This window comes from Vipera ursinii, assembly GCF_947247035.1.
Source record: "Vipera ursinii genome assembly, chromosome: 16".
Taxonomy (NCBI): Eukaryota; Metazoa; Chordata; class Lepidosauria; order Squamata; family Viperidae; genus Vipera; species Vipera ursinii.
The window spans coordinates 1,017,733-1,037,491 of record NC_139529.1 but is presented as its reverse complement, the minus strand read 5'-3'; the positions used below and the strand labels follow the sequence as shown (position 1 = coordinate 1,037,491).

The 19,759-nt window shown below is 52.5% G+C and overlaps 1 protein-coding gene across 2 annotated transcripts in view; it reads left to right on the top strand.

Moving 5' to 3' along the window:
* SARDH (sarcosine dehydrogenase) overlaps nucleotides 1–12,090 on the top strand; it is a 73,164-nt gene extending 61,074 nt beyond the window's left edge. For both annotated transcript variants that reach the window (XM_083375289.1, XM_083375288.1), the window contains 6 exons: nucleotides 1,005–1,152; nucleotides 2,686–2,779; nucleotides 6,257–6,419; nucleotides 7,688–7,856; nucleotides 9,410–9,545; nucleotides 11,442–12,090. In XM_083375289.1, the coding sequence (XP_083231415.1) occupies nucleotides 1,005–1,152; nucleotides 2,686–2,779; nucleotides 6,257–6,419; nucleotides 7,688–7,856; nucleotides 9,410–9,545; nucleotides 11,442–11,567 (836 nt within the window). In that variant the 3' untranslated portion in view covers nucleotides 11,568–12,090. The remainder of the gene's footprint in view (nucleotides 1–1,004; nucleotides 1,153–2,685; nucleotides 2,780–6,256; nucleotides 6,420–7,687; nucleotides 7,857–9,409; nucleotides 9,546–11,441) is intronic.
* The last annotated feature ends 7,669 nt before the right edge of the window (nucleotides 12,091–19,759 follow it).

Genomic DNA, 19,759 nt, shown 5'->3' with positions numbered 1-19,759 from the left:
AGAAGCAACCTAGAACTAAGGAGAAATTTCCTGACAGTTAGAACAATTAATCAGTGGAACAACCTGCCTCCAGAAGCTGTGAATGCTCCAACACTGGAAGTTTTTAAGAAGAGACTGGATAGCCATTTGTCTGAAATAGAATAGAACAGAACAGAACAGGAAGGGACCTTGGAGGTCTTGTAGTCCAGCCCCCTAATCAAGCAGGAGAACCTATACCATCTTGCCTGAGCAGGGGTTTGGACTAGATGACCTCCAAGGTCCCTTCCAACTACTACTACTACTACTACTACTACTACTACTACTACTACTACTACTTATTATTATTATTATTATTATTATTATTATTATTATTATTATTATTATTATTATTATTATAAAACTTTTATTCATTAAACATGAACTTCAGTCAACTGAACATTCAAACTGACTGGCGCTGATGGTTGACACGGGTTGCTGCCAGCATCCTAGGTATCAACCAGGTATCTCCTTAAAATGTAAGATGTTCTGAGTAGCACAGTTTTTTGTAGCTTTGCTGGAGTTATTGCAGGAAGCTGCAGTTTCTTGATGTATTTGGATTATTATTGTTATTATTATTATTACTATTATTACTATCATCATCATCATCATCATAATCTTGGTCAAAGGACTTTATTTATAATGTCATTAAATGCAAAATTTGGATTGTCTGGTCCCAGGAAAGGGTTTGTTATACTTTTGGTGGGGATTCAGCTCTGCTTTTGGGGTCTCAGGACACCTGGATGCAGCAGAGGGTCTGCCTGGCCCTCAGTCTAAACTTAGGCAGCCAAGATTTAAGGCTGTTGGCAGCTGTCAACAGAGCATCAGTTCACTTGTAAACTGTGGGGATGAATTCAGGCAATCCATCCATCTATCAGCCATGCCCGCAGGGCTCTGTGAGCCAGCCTTTCCCTTTGGCTAGCTGGCTCCACAACCCACAACTTCAGGGGAGCTGCTACACCTGCCAAATTGACTCTCATCTTTTTTAGGGGATGGCTATTATCTGGCTATTGGGGGCGCTGCTGCCCAGTACAACTGGTCACACATCAGGACGGTGCTGCAAGAGAAGCACTTTCAGTGCCAGTTGATCGACCAGTCGGAACAGCTGGGCATGATCAGCATTCAAGGCCCTGCCAGGTCAGTCTCAGAGTTTGATCCAATGCAGAAGTGGTGACCTTCCCCCCACCGCCAAGAGCTCAATCTCTCTGTTTTAGTAGTATCAAGGGCCACGGTGCCAAGTCTTACCTCCTCCTCCCTGGCCACTTAGCAGAGTGCCTAGGCTGGCCATGCCAGTATGAGCAACTGAAGGACCAAATTATTTACGAAAGAAGCCAGCCAAGATAGCAGCTTTCTTCTTCTGCCAGTTGACCTCCAGTCTGCCCCAGATAGGCCCAGCTGTGATGAGCAGGGAAGCCGGTCCAGGCCTCAGCTCCTTCCGAGTCCAGATTGGACTGGGCTGGTGGACTCTGTGGCCTTGAAAGCTGCCCTTGGAGGCTCCCATTTGCTTGTCAACCTGGAGGGGATTTGCACAGCTGCCTCCCAGATCATTGGTGTGCAGTGCTTCTTGTGCAGAAGGGAAGAGCCGGATGTGCTCACCAACTTGCCAGGCTTGTGTCTTTGCACGTGGGATGCTGGGGTATCTGAGCCCAGGGAACACAAGCTCAGGTCAGGCCTACAGCAAATCACCAGCTGCTCATCCTTTCTGTGCTGGCCAGTTCATAACATCAAATATTTTGCTTTCACAGCCACCTTAAACTTATGTAGAATGTCAACATATCCCCAAGAAAATCATAGCTAACAGTCTATCCATGTTCATCTTCTGCTGTTTGCTACACATTTATTAGAAGTGTGGGAGGCTTTGAAATGTAATGTGTGATTGTCAAATCAGCTGTCCACCCCAAACTGTAGATATTCTGGGCATATTTTGTTGGGGTAGGGGTGGAGAAGGAGAGCTGAGATTTTTAGGAATCTGCCCAAAACTGGAATGTTCAGCCTAAGACTTTCCTCCTAAGGCCAACCTTGTGTAAGATCTGACAGCTACTTCAGGAGGTCATTTTCACTTTAAAAAAAATAAAGACATTAGTCGTTTGGAGATTAATAGATTGTTCAAAGTTTGTAGCAATGCATGTACAAAGGCTGAAAGGACACAATTTCAAAGACAAATATTGAAAGACCTTATGCAGTTGGGGTACGTGACTTGCCCAGCTTGAAATTAAGGTTTCTTGATACCAAATTGGGATCCAGAATATCTGTTTTCAGACGCTTGTGCTTTTGCCTGCAGTTGTTTCTGACAACTGTGCCCAACCTTGTATAAAATTTGTTAGTGATTTAACCTTCTACCAAACCTGAAGCGGGGCGAGAGGACCACGCTCCTTATGCCTAAACCCAAAGGCCCAGGTCTGGGGGCTGTGGCTGGGGTGCCCTGGCGTGTGGATTGTCTGTGGCTGGCTGAGCTGAGCTGACCCAACGCTTTGCGGGACTAAGGGGGCCGTGGGTGCTGGCGCCGCTGCTGCCTTGGCAACGGGGTCTTGGTGCCTGGCCAAGGGGGGTGGGCTCTGGCACGGGACAGCTGCGATGCTCTTTGTCTCTGGAAGAGCCAGGCCCTCTTTGGGGGCTTGGGGCTGGCAGTGAGGGTGGGGGTCTTTCATCGGGATGTTCTCCTCTGTGCAGCCGGACCGTCCTGCAAGAAGTGCTTGATGTGGACCTGAGCAACGAAGCCTTCCCATTCTCCACCCATCAGCTGGCCAAGGCTGCTGGCTGCACGGTAGGACCTCCACCTGGCTTCCCGGGGCTGGGGCAGGGCATGGGGCGAGGAGGTGCTTTCCTTGGGGCTCCTCCTGGGTGGGGTGGAGGGCAGGGCAGGAAAGGTGAAAGTAAGAAAGCGCCGTATCTCTTTTCTTATCCTCTGCTGGGGGATCAAGGAGGCTGCAAAACCTGGACTCCTTTCGCTGGACTTTGGCCTGTGAGGAACGAGGGAAGGAGCTGCCTTTGCTCCTGAGGAGGCAGGTCAGGAAAGGAACGAAATAAGGATGTGCTTCTCCTCTGCAAGTCAGGACTGCCATTAAGTCACACGGCCCAAAGGAATAAAAACCAGAGTAAAATCACTGGTTGGCAGGAGCAGTGGAGAAGTACAGGAATATGTGTGTGTGTGTGTGTGTGTGTGTGTGTGTGTGTGTGTGTAATTCAACGCAAGGGTGGGAATGAAGCTGCTGCCACCCCAACCTCCTCTGAGGTTTCTGGCTGCCGTCCCACTCACTCTTCTCGGCAAAAGGTTTCAGGATGGGCAAGGGGCAGAGGAGGCCAGTCTCCATGGCGGTTAACCCTCATGGCACACTGCGGGCAGGTCAGCTGAGATGTGGCCATCGCTCGTGCAATTGACCAGCCCCAAATGCTGGTGTGCAAGAGATGGAAAGCTCACCCGGGGTGGGGGAAGATGCAGAGACCCCGAAAAGCCGGAGGCAGTCCAGGGTGAGAAGCAGAGGCCTCGGGGAAGTTGGTGGCCAGGAGAGGGGAAAGGGTTCGGGAGAGCTGGTCTTGGAGGACCCCTGTCACTTCAGGGTGGGCGGCTGAAGCAGAGGCCATGTCGGTCTGACAGGCTTCCAGAAAAGGACGCCCCATCAGCTTCCTGAAGTAGAGCAGAAAAGGTCAGACAGATCCTAAATGTGGAGAGAAGAAAAGCAGATTCACCCTGCTCCGTGGGGTGGGGGGGAGGAGGAGGGGGAACGCACTGTGCACGCTGAAGTCCTCCAGAAAGCCCAAGGAAGCTGAGGATCATCAGGATGAATTGGAGCAGACCAGAAAGAAGAGAGAAGAGCCGAGAGGGAGACAGGATCTGGCCACTACTCTGCTCCTCCTCTTAGGCCCTGCCCAAAATGCTGTTTATTGCTGCCATTCAGAAAGGGGAGATCAGGGCTTTGGGCTTTGGTTTCTGGTGGGTCCAAAAGCCCTTTCCTCAGCTTCTTAGGCATCTAAGTATTGCGTTTTCCTGCTTTGTGGATTGGTGTGGATGTTCCTGGCTGGGATGAAATGCTGCTTGGCGCTCACTTCAGTTGGTACCATCTGCAAGCCAAAAAGGCAGAGCTGCTGTCTGCTGGGAGGTGTGTTGCACAGCAGCGGTTCTGGATCTGCACAGTAGGTCTGCCCCGGCTCACTCAAGGCCCTGCAACCTGCCTCCCTCCCAGGCCTCCTTCCTGGGAGGGAGGCAGGTTGCAGGGCCTTGAGTGAGCCGGGGCAGACCTATGGCATGCACCACTGAGATGTTTCTGTACCAGGAGCGAGAGCAGCTGAGATGGTCAGGGCAGGTGTTCTGTCCAAAGGTGCTCCTGGCACCCAGAGACAGGGGTATATCTTGATGGGCCCTCCCAGTCTTCATCTTTCTTCCTCCAGAGGGAAGCGCCTCCCCCGAGAGGTGGGGGGAAGGCCTCAGTTCAGGAAGCCCTCACCAACAAGGCCTCCACCTTGCCATGTTCAGTTTATTGGCTCTCATTGGCCCAACATGGTTCAGCCTAGTGTCCAGGTTGGAGGTGAGGGAGAAGTCTTGTTTCTCTTGCATCTCCTGAAGGTTGACAGGACTCTCCAGAGGCAGGTGAAATGGGGAGCCTGTGGGGCTCTGTGAAACGTACAGGTAATTCTGTCAGGAGGGAGCCATCTCGTCTGTCGATGAATATCTGGGCCCTGCCCACTTGGCTGAGACATGGCACGTGTGGTCCCTGGTCGAAAACAAGGTTTATTAACCCCTTATCGAAGGCAATTAAAGGAGGGCTATTTTTGAGCCTGCCAAGTAGGTCACGTACTGTTGGGCAATCCTGCCGGCCTTCTGTTGGCTTCCGAGCATCAGCAGAGGGGCCCAATCAGGAGTGGGGCTGCTGGGGGCCGATCCGTCTGCCATGAGGACATGCTGGAGCTTCTGGGAGACTGAGGATTGATTGATGCCGCTGGGCAAGAAGCCCCCCTGAGAATTGCCAGGGATGGGTGGGTGGGTGGCAGGAAGCCGAGCCGTCCCAGGAGTCTGCAGAAGAAGAGAATCCCTTGGCCGGAGCTTTTTAAAGATTTCTTTCTTGGGTGGGCAACGTTCATGCCGCCCCTTCTCTGCCAGTGGTCTGGAAGGCAAATGATTCCCCTCCCCCACCAAAGGCCCTGGAAAGGGAGCCTCCACCTCTTTTGTTTCTGCCAGGGGTGGGTGGGGTGGGGTCTGGGTTTTCAGGGGGTGTATGGATGGATTGTGGTGTGTGTGTGTGTGTGTGTGTGTCTGTTTAAAACAGGCTGGGAGAGTCCCGTCCGTCTCCTACAGCTGAAGTGGGCGATGAGGCCAAAGGTAAAAAGAGTCCAGTTGCCTCCCTTCCCTTCCGTCTGGGGTGTTAGGACTGTGTTGGAGAAAGGAATTTGGTTTGGCCAAGCCAGGACTGGCACAGCCAGGGTGAGGGGTCTTCTCTCAGAGTGCTCTGCCACCTTGTGGGCACCAGGTTGGCCATTGGGGGTTTCTCTGGAGGCCTCACTTCAGAGGCTGAGCTCAGGCTATCCCAGGCTCTCTCCAAAGGCTCCCCTCCAGCATCTTTGCTGGTGCTGTAACAGGGCATGGCCTGCAATGGCCGTGGCTGAGAGTGGCTAAGAGGCTTCCTCCCATCCCAGCTTGCTTTTCCAGAGTTGCTCCTTGAAGAGGCTCCCGAGGCAGCCGGGGAGGGGAAGGAGGACAGGTGCCAAGGGTTTATTTTGGGTTTCTGACAATGGAGGCAGGCGCGGCGGCTGTCGCCCTCCTGGCAGCCTTGATGAGAGAGCTGGGGGTGCCGAACGCCTTGTGCAAGAAGCTGCTTTCAGCCCTTCCCAGAGAAAAAGGATGGGGCCGGCACAGCCCAGAGCATGCCCAGGCCGTAGCCTTCCCAGCCCTCCCCTCGCCTCTCCCCCTCCCCCCCGAATCTGCCTGGACCAGCCCCGGTCCGGTTGGAGAGCAGAGTGGGTTCCTCTCTTTGCCTCCCCCCCCCCCACAGCTAGCAAGGCTGGACTAAGACACCAGACACTTTGCACAAGATGCCGAGGTGGGGGGGTCATTCTGAGCAGGGCTGAGCAGCTCTCTGCAAGTGAGGAAGGGGCTTGCTTTGAAGAAAGGGGGAAAGGGGAAGAACGGGGTCTCTTTGCTATGGATAAAACAGGTTTCTCGAAGTGGTGGCAGGTGGGGAAGGGCAGGAGGCAGCTTGCCCGAGGCTCCGCCTGCTGCCCTCCTCTGACCGCCTCTTCCCCATGGCAGGTGCGGGCCATGAGGCTGTCCTTCGTGGGCGAGATGGGCTGGGAGCTGCACGTGCCCCGCGAGCATTGCCTGAAAGTCTACCGGGCTGTCATGGAAGCCGGGGCCAAGCATGGCATTGCAAACGCCGGATACAGAGCCATCGACTCCCTCAGCATCGAGAAAGGTTTGGGGAAGAACGTCAGAATTGCCCCCCTCCCCTGCACGAGGGTCCCTGTGCACAAGCAGTGGGGCCCGGGCTCTCCAAGGGGTCCAGGCCGATGAGGAACCCCACCCGCCCCGCCCCACGTGCTTGGGGCAGAGCCAGTTCTCTCCCACCAGTCACGCAGCCATCCAGACCAGCCTGTTTAGGTCCAGTGAGGAAGAGGAGCCCTTGGCCAGCCCTTGCTTCCGTAGCCTTCCTCCCCGGAGATCTCTCTTCTAGCCTTGACGGCGCACAAACAGTGGCCCCAGCAAGACCCGCAGGTTAGGCTGTGGCTTTGGGCCAGTCAGAGGCTGTGCGTGAAGGCAGCCTCGGTCTGCAGGCCAGGTGAGGCAGTAGTGGGGAAAAGTCTCTTTATGAGAGCTGGCAGATCAAACCTCTTAAAGTTTCGGTGTATTCTTTTCAAAAGATATTTTAATTTTTAGACAATTTTTAAAGTTCTGCTTGCATTTCTCTCTCCTGCCTGTATATTTCCTAATTGTGCTTTCCTTCGGATCCACTAAGCTGTCTTAATAAATCCATTCCAACTGGACCACAAATCCCAGCAGTCTGCAATTAGGCTACCAATTAGCAATGCAAGAAAAAGGATAAAAACTGCCCACGTTGCTGATTTAATTTGTTGTCATGGTTTTGTTCCATTAATAGAGGAGAGAGCAAGGCAGACCCTTGAGGCAATCTCTCTGGCCTCCTTTCGCTTCACGGCCTGAATTGTAGACCTTCCTTCCTTCCTTCCTTCCTTCCTTCCTTCCTTCCTTCCTTCCTTCCTTCCTTCCTTCCTTCCTTCCTTCCTTCCTTCCTCCCTCCCTCCCTCCCTCCTTCCTTTCTTTCTTTCTTCCTTCCTTCCTTCCTTCCTTCCAACTGCCAAGGCTTTCAGTAAATAATACTATTTTCTGTGAGGGGGGGGCAGGGGAATCAGCTCCATTTGCAAGGCCCCCTCCTTCTTTGGCTCCTTTCTGCCTGCTGCTCTTTTAGCCAGGTCAAAGGGGCTGGGCAGGGGGGCCATGGCGCTTTGGTTGGAGCCAAAAGCCCTCTTGGCCCGGAGGCCTGGGTGGGGCACGTGATGAGCTTGTGGCTGGGGACTCCTGAGTAGTGACCCCCCTCGATTTGTTTCCTTTGAGCTGTCCCCCAAAAGTTCCCCGATGAATCCTGATATTTGCCTCGGGGCTTCCCAGATGGGCGGTGGGTATTTTGAGTCCCCCTCAGAACGGAGCCTCTCTGCCCCCCCCCTCCAGGTTATCGGCACTGGCACGCAGATCTCCGCTCGGATGACAGTCCCCTGGAAGCTGGCCTGGCCTTCACCTGCAAGCTGAAGTCGGACGTGGCTTTCCTGGGACGGGAGGCAATTGAGGCCCAGAGAGGTGCCGGTCTCTTCCGCCGCCTGGCCTGCTTCACCATTGACGCGTGAGTAGTTGGCGGCAGGCATGGTCGCCAGCCCCAGTCTGTCCAGGGAGAGAAGAGCCCCTCTCTGGAGGGTTTCACAACTTGACACTCAGAGGTACCTGCTCTTTCATGATGGATTGTATTTAAAGTTTGCTGAGCTGTAGCATTTACGATAATGTTCAGTGCTGATTCTGCAGTATGATTCACACCCCCTTCTAGAATCCTGGGGTTGGAAGCACCTTGGAAGTCTTCTGGTTGCACCCTGCCAATAAGCAAGTCTATCACATCTGTCCTGAAGATGTTTAGATTCAAGTAAGGTTAAAATTGTCCTGAAAATTAGAAGAATTGAATCAGGTAATGTGGTTCTAGGTCATGAGCAAGCATTGGCTGCAGCGGCTAAAATGGCAACCAGTTCTGTGTGGCAATGTTCCCCTTGCGCTCTGCTCTGGTTAGATGCCATCTGGAATTGGTGTCATGTTGTGGGAATAGACTTTTAAAAGTCCTGGAGAAGCTTGAGTGGACTCAGAGTGGAGCTGCAGGTAGTCCTTGATTTACAATCACAATTGGGAGCGGAATTTCTGCTGCTGAGCAATGTGATTGCAAAGCCAGGCGTCACATGACTGCATTGCTTAACTATGGCAATCCTGGCTCTCCCTATTGCCATCGTGAAGCAAATTAGCCAAGGACCCACCCAAAGCTGAGCTCCTCTGGGCTGGTCCCTCCCCATTCTGAGCCTCAGTAAAGGGCTGCCCTTTTGGCTGCCTGCACCTGTCGCTTGCCCCACCAGGAAGCCTCAGAGGCCCCAACCCAGGCCCAGCCGTGGTTGCCTTCATCACTCTGCATTCTACCCTAGCTGACCTTGGCTGCTGCCTTGCTCCTGCTGCTGACCAGGCGTGTCCGGCCTGGCTGCTGGACTCAGCTTCGTCATGCCAAAGAAACAGACTTTGGGGTCTTTGTTTTCCCTGTGCAAAGCCCAGCCTGACCCAGCATGCCTGGTCAGCAGTGGGAGCAAGAAGATGGGGGAAGTCAGCTGGGTGGCAGAGCGCAGGGTGCAAGGGGAGTTGAGGCACTAATGAATGCTGACTCTCTGACAGCAGGGGCTGCATGGCAGCTGTCACTTTGGGGCCAGGTTGAGAATTCTGTGCCAGAATCAGTTTCTTGAAAAACAGTTCAAGAAACTGGACGTTTTATCTTGCAGAATAGGAGGCTGGTGTGAAAGCAGTCTGTAAGTATCTAAAAGACTCTTACCTGCCTTGTTCTCAGTTGAAGCCAAAGGCAGGAAAAGACCCATAGGCTGAAACTGAAGCAAAGCTGAAGGTTAGAAGGCAGACTGTGACCCTTCGGCCCGTGGAGAAAGGCCCCACTTTGTCTGAAACACAAGTGGAGACTCCTTTCCGTGGGGCTGTCCCAGCTGCATTGGACCACCCAAAAGGGCCAGTAAGACTGGAGCAGTTTATGCTAAATTCAGACTGGCTTCCCAGTCTGAGCAGTATCGGAATTTGCAGTGACTGGTCCATGATGTGGTGCAGCCTCTCCTTGGCCTCTCTTGAGCAGGGGCTCACTCTGTGTTGCAGGAAAGTCCCCCTCTTTGGCCTGGAGGCCATTTGGCGCAACAACCGGGTTGTGGGGCACATCCGAAGGGCAGACTTTGGACACGCCATCAACAAAACGATTGCCTACGGCTACATCCGAGATCCCGATGGAGGGCTGGTAAGTAGCATGACCCTTGTCTGCTTCTGGGGGGCACTGCGCAGGGGCCACCCCCAAGGCTGCTGTAGGTGCAGTCCTGCTGATGGCTCCTTTCTTGATCTGGATTGACAAAGATGAGCTGCCGAGGAACAGAGGGTTGGACCTTTCGCGTTTCCTTTGCCTAGATAGGCAATGCCGCCATTGGCAGAGTCCAACCCCCCCCCCGCACAAATCCAGAGGTTCTCCCAGAGACCTCGGACTGGGCTCTGTCCAGGGGGATGACACCAGTCTCAATCCAGTTTGGGGTGTGGGGACAGCAATGTCCTGCTTCTGTGTGCCCACCCTTGACCCTCCGAGGGAGAGAGCAGCAGCTGGTCTGTCTGTGCACACACACCTGATCACCAGGCAGCCCCAGGGAAGGGCCAGCCCTTTGCCTGCATTCTGCTTTTTGGGTAGCCCCAGTTTTAGATACAGTTTGCCCTGCTATGGTGGGTGTTTGTGGCTCTTTGGGTGCCCATCGCTCTCCTTTCTCCCATCTGGAAGGAGAGCCAGCAAGATGCAGTTGGCAGCTTCAGGGCCTCAGACCCTCCGTGGACTGGAACATTCTTCCACCTTGTCAGCTAGGTGCTCTCTCCCCCCCACCTCAGACACACCTAGCAGGCACACCTGGCACTTGCTGAAGCTCCTCCGGGTCTCTCTGCATGCTTAGAAGCCCCTCAAAAAAACACTGTGCCCCCTTCCCAGGAAAGAGCCAGCTCTGAATCTGGGCATGGTGCCTCCCCCCCCCCCCCCCATTTGCAACTTGCAATGTCCCTGTTTGAAACTGGCTGTTTTGAAAGTGAGACCCCTGCAGTTGAGCAAATCCCTCAAAAGCCCCCACCCCTGTTGAGGCCAAATCCGTTAAGCTCAGTAAGGGGATCATTGATGTGCAGTTGAAAGATTGCCATAGGACTTGAGGCAGCTTTGTGAGTCCCAGGTCCGGAATGCCCTGGCAGCTAATCTGGAAGCTGCCGCCTCCTCTGTTTGGTTTCCAAGGAGCAGCCTCCAAGCAGCCTCCCCCCTCCTCCGATTTCTGATACCCCACAAAATTCACCCTGACAATGATCTGCCAGGAGGGGTCCTGCCCCCAGAGACCTATTCAAGTATCTGCCCCAATTAAAGCTGTCACGAGTGGCACCATGCTGGAGCCGTTTGTTCAGAAGGCAGTGCTCCCCCCCCAAACAGCAACCATGGTGCTTTTCTGCCTCCCCCAGGAGCTCCAGTGGGCCCGGCAGAAACACAAAGTCCACACGGCGGAGTTCTGTGTGTGGGTTGCCACTTGCACTAATTGCAGTCGTGGAACAATGAGGAGATGGGGGGGGCTTCAGGAAGGCTGCTGAATATTTACGAGAGTTGTTGAGAAGGAGACTCTGAGAGGGGAAGAGGAGAGAACAGCCAAGCAGACGGCGGGGTGAGGCGAAGGCTTGTACTTCGGGACCTCTTTGGAGCCAGCAGAAGAACCTGGGCTCCTGGCCATCCTCTGAGTGGCTGATAGAGCAGTGCCCCCCTTGTGGGTCTCCTGGGAAAGAAGACGAAGCCCCCCAAGTGGAGAACCCCTTTTTTTGGCCGCCTCAACTTTTTGCCTCATGCAGGAAATGTACAACATACATTCTGCAATTGGAATAAATAACATGACATTTTCACAGCTCATTTTTCTTTGACATAAAAGATTCAGAGTTTGTAAGAGACAGAATTTTGCCTGTAGGATCCTTTCCTCCCCCCTTTTCTCCTCCATTGTTCCTGCAGGATGGCTTTCCCAGTGGAGTGATTTAGTAGCTAGATGCCTTTTAGGCGTGACAGAGGCTTTCTTTCTCTTTTCTCACAGAAGTAGGACAAAAGCAAGAGTGACAGGCCAGGTTTGCCTTGTTTCCCCCTCAGGTCTCCCCCGAGTTTATAAAAAGTGGCAACTACATCTTGGAGAGGATGGGAGTTCCTTTTCCAGCCAAAGTCCACACCAGATCGCCTTTTGATCCAGAGAACAAGAGAGTCAGGGGGATCTACTGAATTTGCTGAACATGGACCTAGCTCACTGGCAGGAGGGGACAATTAAATGAAATGGAACATGGAAAGTTCAAGGCAATCTTCATGGTTCAACAGACTCCACGCCCACCTCAAAAAAAGTCCTGACGCTGAGTGGAGAGAAAGGTGAAATTCCTCCTTTGGACATTTAACCAGGCCCAGCTCAGGATGGCCAGCTGTGTTTTTCCAGCAGGCGCCCAAAGACGGAGGCTTTTTTTTAGCCAGCTTGGAGGTCACCTCACTCATTGATTCTACAGACAGCCTAGTATCCCTTTCAGATTTTCCCCATTTTTGGTCGGTTGGTCTTTCTGACATAATTATAATAAAAAGGACAATTGTATCCCATTTTTTAATTTAGAAATTGATTGTTAGCGTCTAGCTTTAAATAAAATAAATATTTCCCATAATAATATGGTTTTTTAAATTGATTGTATTGTCATAATCTAGTAGAGCAAGACTTAGCTTTCTTCAGAGTTCATATTGGCACTTTCCGTAAGCATCTTATCAAAGGTAAGTTTTCTGTCCAGGTCACATGTCCACTTCATGGTAGGTTCCTCAACAAGATGACATGTTGTTACCTCCTTGGTATTTCCTGGCATCTCCCTCTCTAGTGCCTGTAGCTGTCCCAGCCAGGAGAAGGTCAGCGAAACATCTTCAAGATCTCCCCAAAGCTTCTGACTGATGGGCAGATCTGATCTGAACCTTTCTGCCAATCTGAACCTTTTCCAAAATCCACCCATGATTTACTTGCTATGAATGTTTCAGTAATACTGAATTCAGTAATTCAGTAAAGGCATTTTATGGTCCAGACCCTCAAAACACAGCAGACAAACCTGCTTTTCCATTCAGATTTTTGCCCTTCCGCCCTGCCTTAGTTCCAGGGTGGGAGTCTTCTTTGGGTCAACCCACAAGCCCAGCTAATTCCAGGGGCAAAAATGAAGGCTGGTGTGGAAGCAGCACATGTTGCGAAAGAGGAAGGGGACTTGGGTGGCAGGAGCAGAGGAGGGGTTGAGCTTCAGTTTACCCAATCAAAAATGTCTTTTAAAAGGATAAGTTTTAAAAGAGGTTAAAAAAAAGTTAAATTGGGAAAATTGATTTGTCCAAAACATTCTGATTATTAAGGTCACTGACCAGCAAATTAAAAAATGAACACCTTAAAAGAATAAAAAAATGAAGTGCGGAAAGTCATAATATAGAAAGGATAGATATAATCTAGAAATAACAATAAAATACATTAAGACCCAAACATGCATCAGGATAATTGGTTGTTAAACAACAAAATCATCATCTTTATTCTACATAATGGAAAAACTCTTGATAGCTGGAACGACGCTAAGATAACATTAATACCTGAAAAGGTACACAATTTTTTTTCCAGAAATAAAAATGTAAATGAGCTGCATGAGCTGCTCTTAGATGCACAGAAGTTAAAAATTAAAGGACTTTAACATATTAGCAGGTTTCAAGATTAATAATCAGAAGATAAAAAAATTAAAAAAATATGAAACTGGAAGATCAAATAGAATTGATGCAGAAAACTGGTTTTAAGACTGAGAACAAAGTAAAATACTTGGGTGTTACTATCACAAATATGAACTGTATGTATTTTAAAATAATTGTGTTAAGACATGGACTGAAATTTAAAAGGACATGTTAAGATGGGAAAAATTAAAATTGTCACTGTTGGGGAGAATTTCAGTGATAAAAATGAATGTTTTGCCTAAACCGATGCTTTTGTTTCAGACAGTATGTCATGGCGGACTCACTACGCACCCTGCTTGCAACCAGACAACAGAAACAGGGACGGGGGAGGGAAAGTATTGGAATGCAAGGGAGCTTGGGAGGGAACTGAGCAATGCAAGGGAGCTGACGCAGCCTGGGACACTCCCAAGGTCAAACACGGGGAAAACTCCAAGGTGCTCAGAATGTTCCCGGCTGCAGGATTTGGGTTTGGCTGGTCAAAAGAAAAGAAGAAATAGGGGAGAGATGATAGCAGCGTTCCAGTATCTAAGGGGCTGCCCCAAAGAAGAGGGGGTCACGTTGTTCACCAAAGCACCAGAGGGAAGGATGAGAAACAATGGTTGGAAACTGACCAAAGAGAGAAGCAACCTGCTTGCCCTGAGAGATTCCCCCCTCTCTCAGATGTGGCCATCCAATCTGTGCCACCATTTCCTTAATGACGGGTCTTGGAGCCCCGAGAGGTGGCATGGCGCAAAAAGGAGGCTTTTGGGTTTTTTATTTAAATTTCTTAATGGGTTAGGGAGGGGGGAGGGGTATCAGGCCCGACAGAATGAGGGGGGGGGGGTTCTGCCGGACCTATTCCAGCCTAGGTTGGCTGATGGTCGCGGCGATAAGGGGGCCAGAGAGAATCTTGGGGCCCGGGGGGATGGGGTGGGGATAGCGATCCCCACGGTGATTGGGAATGGCGGCAGATGGATGAACAGAGGGCCATATCGTAATCTGGGATCGCGCCCCCGCTATTTTCAAGCTGTGGCACGCTCCGACCCTCTGGTTTCCACCTGTTTTCCCAGGGGAGGGGGAGGGCAGATACCTGAGCTCAGGCTGATTTATTTGAATGCCAGGTCTGTTATGAATAAAGCTCCCGTCATCTGTGATTTGATCAAGGAGGAAGATGCAGACCTGGCATGCATTACAGAAACTTGGTTGGGCTCGGAGGGAGGAGTCCCCCTGAATGACTTATGCCCTCCAGGTTTCCGTGTGCTGCATCAGCCTCCGGCTCAGGGTAGGGGCGGTGGGGTGGCGGTTTTTGTTAAGGAGGCCCTTTGTCCGTGGGAGGCTACTGCCCCTCAGATAGGCGGATGTGAGTCCCTCCTCTTAAGGTGGGGCCCCGGTGGTCAGTTGGGCCTGTTGCTCACGTACCTCTCTCCCAGCTGCGTGGCAACGGCTCTGCCCGGGCTACTCGACGCTCTCTCGGGGTTGGCGATGGAATTCCCCAGATTTTTGGTGCTGGGGGATTTTAACCTACCTTCCCTGGGGGGGATGCCGGGGGTGGCCCGAGAGTTCATGGCTTCCATGATGGCCCTGGACCTGACCCAGATTATTCAGGGCCCGACCCATGAGGGGGGAAACATGCCCGACCTTATTTTTATCTCCGGGCAGTGGCTTAATGATCTGGGTGGGGTTTCTCCATCTGTACTGCCCCTTTCATGGACAGATCATCATCTCCTGCGGCTACGCCTCCATCATACCACTTCCCGCCGCTGGGAGGTGGAACCGACCAGGTGGTTCCGCCGCAGGCGCCTGATTGACCTGGAAAGGTTTCAGACGGCGCTTGGTTTGATTCGTGCCTCCCTCTCCCACAGCCCAGTCGAGACCTTGGTTGACACCTGGCAACAGGTTGCTTCTGAGGCTCTTGACCGCGTTGTTCCTTTGCGGCCTCTGACCCGGCGCAGGTCCCGGTTGGCTCCATGGTTCTCCATGGACCTACGGAGATGAAGCGCCGGAGGAGGGGCCTAGAGAGCATTTGGAGATCCAGTCGGCCTGAATCTGACCAAGCATAGTTAAGATCTTTCACTAGATCTTATCTTGTGGAAATGGAGGCAGCGAAGCGTACTTACTTTGCCGCCCTCATTTCGTCCGCAGATAATTGCCTGGTTTAGGGTAATCCGCTCCCTTTTAAATCAAGGGACAGGGGAAGATCCCTTGCAGGGACGGGCCGAGGAGTTTAGTCAGCATCTGCTGGACAAGATCGCTCAGATTCGGACTGGTCTGGACTCCGATTGGGCAGTATCTGACGAAGGGGAAGCGACAGATCTGGCCAATATTATCTGGGAGGAGTTTGACCCTGTGACTCTGGATGAAGTGGACAGGATCATGGGTAGATTAAATGCTGCCATGTGTTTATTGGACCCATGTCCCTCCTGGCTGGTTTATGCGGCTCGGGAGTTTACACGAGGCTGGCTCCAGGCAGTGATCTTTGAGTGAGGGGTGCTTCCTTGCCACCTTGAAGGAGGCGGTGGTGAGGCACGAAGAAACCTGCTTTGGACCCAGCTATTTTAAATAATTTTCTTCCTGTCTCCAACCTTCGCTTTGTTGCGAAGGTTGTTGAGAGCATGGTGGCACGGCAGCTCCCGTTGGTCCTGGAGGAAACTGAGTATCTGGATCCATACCAATCGGGTTTTAGGCCCGGGTACAGCACGGAGACGGCATTGGTTGCGCTGGTGGATGATCTCTGGCGGGCTCGGGATAGGGGTTATTCCTCTATTCTGGTCCTATTAAATCTCTCAGTGGCTTTTGATACCATCGACCATGGTATCTTGCTGCGACGTCTCCGGGGGTTGGGAGTGGGAGGCACTGTTTTACGGTGGTTCTCCTCCTACCTCTTGGGCCATTCGCAGACGGTGTTGGCAGGAGGTCAGAGGTCAACCCCGAAGTCCCTTGATTGTGGGGTGCCTCAGGGGTTGGTCCTCTCTCCCCTCCTGTTCAACATCTACATGAAGCCACTGGGTGAGATCATATCCACTGGTGAGGACCCAGATTGTTGGGGGCAATTAAGCTGACTTTGTAATAATGCCGCTTGGGTGTGTGTGTGTGAAAGCCCTAATAAGCAGGCATATGCATAGAATGAAGGCTACTGCTAAGTTTGTAAAGCCGCCCTGAGTCTTCGGAGAAGGGCGGGATATAAATGGAATTAAAATAAATAAATAAAATAAATATGCGGTTTCGGAGTGAGGTATCATCAATATGCTAATGATACCCAGCTTTTCATCTCCACTCCGAACCAACCCAGTGATGCCCTTGATGTGATGTCCCGTTGCCTGGAAGCAGTACAAATCTGGATGGGGAAGAACAGGCTCCAACTCAACCCAGCCAAGACTGAGTGGCTCTACATGTCGGCATCTCGTGTTGTCCAAGATTTACCATCTGTGGTTATGGGGGGAGAGGTGTTGCCTCCCGTTGATAGGGCATGCAACTTAGGCATCCTCCTGGATGCACGACTCAATTTAGAAGATCATATAGGAGTCGTGGCCAGGGGGGCATTTGCCCAGGTACGCCTGGTGCACCAGTTGCGCCCCTATTCGGATCGAGATGCCTCATGTACTCGTAACTGCAACGCTCTTTACATGGGGCTGCCCTTGAAGACCACCCGGACGCTTCAGCTGGTGCAGAATGCAGCTGCGCGGGTTGTGATGGGAGCATCTCAGCAGGTGTAAGATGGCAGCAGGTGTAAGATCAGAGGGCCGTACCGACCTCTGGGAGGGCATCTCCGCTATTTACAAGCGGTGAGGCGCTCCGACCCTCTGTCTTCGACCCGAGGTCCCGGGAGCGGGGATGTGCAGCCACCTGAGCTCCGGCTGGTGTACCTGAATGCCAGGTCCGTCGCTAATAAGGCTCCTCTTGTCCGGGATCTGGTCGAGGGTGAGCATGCGGACCTGGCCTGCATCACGGAGACCTGGTTGGGCCCAGAGGGTGGTATCCCCCTGGTTGATCTTTGCCCACCAGGCTTCCAGGTGCTACACCGGCCTTGGACTCAGGGTAGGGGTGGGGGAGTGGCTGTGGTTATAAGGGAGACCTTATGTCCGCAGGAGGCCACCGTTCTTCAGATAGTCGGGTGTGAATCTCTCTTATTGAGGTTTGGTCCTAGGGCACAGCTGGGCTTGCTGCTGGTGTACCTTTCGCCTAGTTGCACAGCAGCAGCCCTGCCTGAGCTTCTCAATATCCTCTCAGGGCTGGTGATTGAGTTCCCCAAACTTATGGTTTTGGGAGACTTCAATCTACCATCCCTGGGAGGAGCATCTGAGTTAGCTCGGGAGTTCATGGCTTCCATGACGGCCATGGACCTGATGCAAGTAATTCATGGACCGACTCATGAGGGAGGCCACACCCTTGACTTGGTTTTCTTATCTGGATGATCTTGGTGGGGGCTCCCCAATTGTTATGCCACTGTCATGGACCGATCATCATCTCCTGCGGCTGGTCTTCCGTTTTGCCACTCCCCACCAAGAGCCAACTAGATGGTTCCTCCCCAGGTGCTTAATGGACCCTGAGAGGTTCCAGGCAGCACTGGGGTCCCCACCTGTCTCCTCTGCTCACAGCTCGGCAGATGCCTTAGTGGAAGCCTGGGAAAGGGCGGCCACGGAGGCACTTGACCGAGTTGTACCCTTGCGGCCCCTGACCCGGCGCAGATCCCAATGGGCTCCATGGTTCTCCGCGGAGCTCCGGGAGATGAAGCTTCGGAGATGGGGCCTAGAGAGCGGTTGGAGGTCCAGCCGATCTGAATCTGACCGATTGCGACTAAGAACCCATATTAGGTCTTATCTCGCAGCGATGAGGGTGGCGAGGTCTAACTACTTCGCTGCCCTCATCGCGTCCGCAGATAATCGCCCGGCCGCCCTGTTTAGGGTGACCCGGTCCCTCCTTAATCAGGAGGTGAGTGAGGAACCCCTGCAGGGGCGTGCCGAGGAGTTTAGTCAACATCTGTCGGACAAAATCGCTCGGATTCGGACCGGTCTGGACTCCGACTGGGCAGCGTCGGACAATCAGGACACGAGCGGTCTTGTCAATGTTACCTGGGAGGAGTTCGATCCTGTAACTCCGGAGGAAGCTCTACCACATGTTTATTGGACCCGTGCCCTTCCTGGCTGGTTTATGCAGCTCGGGAGGGGACACGAGACTGGTTCCAGGCGGTTATATCTGCCTCTTTGAGTGAGGGTAGTTTCCCCGCCGCCTTGAAAGAGGCGGTGGTAAGACCTCTCCTCAAGAAGCCTGCCTTGGACCCGGCTGTGTTAAATAACTTTCGTCCGGTCTCCAACCTTTGCTTTCTTGTGAAGGTTGTTGAGAGTGTGGTGGCGCATCAGCTCCCTCTGGTCCTGGATGAAGCGGATTATCTAGACCCGTACCAATCGGACTTCAGGCCCGGGTACAGCACGGAGACGGCATTGGTCGTGCTGGTGAATGATGTCTGGAGGGCTCGGGACAGGGGATATTCCTCTGTCCTAGTCCTATTAGACCTCTCAGCGGCTTTCGATACCATCGACCATGGTATCCTGCCTCAGGGGATTGGGAGTGGGAGGCACAGTTCTTCAGTGGTTCTCCTATCTCCTGGGACGCTCGCAGTCGGTGTTGGCAGGGGGGCAGAGGTCAACCGCGAGGCCTCTCGTTTGTGGAGTTCCTCAGGGGTCGGTCCTCTCGCCTCTCCTGTTCAACATCTACATGAAACCGCTGGGTGAGATCATTCGTGGCTTTGGAGTTGGGTATCATCAGTATGCTGATGATACCCAGCTTTTCATTTCGACCCCAAACCACCCCAGTGATGCTCTTGACGTGATGTCCCGATGCCTGGAGGCGGTCCGGGTCTGGATGGGGAGGAACAGGCTTTGACTCAACCCTGACAAGACTGAGTGGCTGTGCGTACCGGCATCTCGGGATATTCAGGATATCCCACCCCTCACTATGGGGGGTGAGCTATTACCCCCTGTAGATAGGGCTTGCAACTTGGGAGTCCTCCTAGACTCACAGCTTTCCTTAGAAGACCATATAGTAGCTGTGAGTAGGTGGGGCTTCGCCCAGGTTCACCTGGTGCGCCAGTTGCGGCCCTATCTAGACCGGGATGCCTTACGTACGGTCACTCATGCGCTCGTGACCTCTCGTCTTGACTATTGCAACGCTCTCTACATGGGACTACCCTTGAAGACCACTCGGAGGCTCCAACTGGTACAGAATGCAGCCGCGAGAGTTGTGTTGGGAGTTTCCCGACACTCCCATTTATTTATTTATTTATTTATTTATTTATTTATTTATTCGTTTTATATACCGCCCGTCTCCCGGAGGACTCAGAGCAAAGTAAGTATACAATAAACCAACAATAAAACAAATAAAACCCCAGATCTACAAATAAAACCCCAAATCTATCAGGCCAGGCCGGCTTGCTGGAATAGATAGGTTTTTAAATCTCGCCGAAAGGTGCGAAGGTCGGGGGAAATCCGGATTTCGGCTGGTAAGCGGTTCCAGAGGATTGGCGCACCCACCGAGAATGCTCTCCCCCTGGGGGTCACCAGCCGGCATTCTCTGACCGGTGGCACCCTGAGGAGACCCTCTCTGTGGGAGCGCACAGGATGGACGGGTGTTGACGCTGGCAGTAGGTGCTCCCATAGGTATTCCGGACCCATGCCATGTAGGGCTTTGTATGTCATCACTAGCACCTTGAATTTCACCCG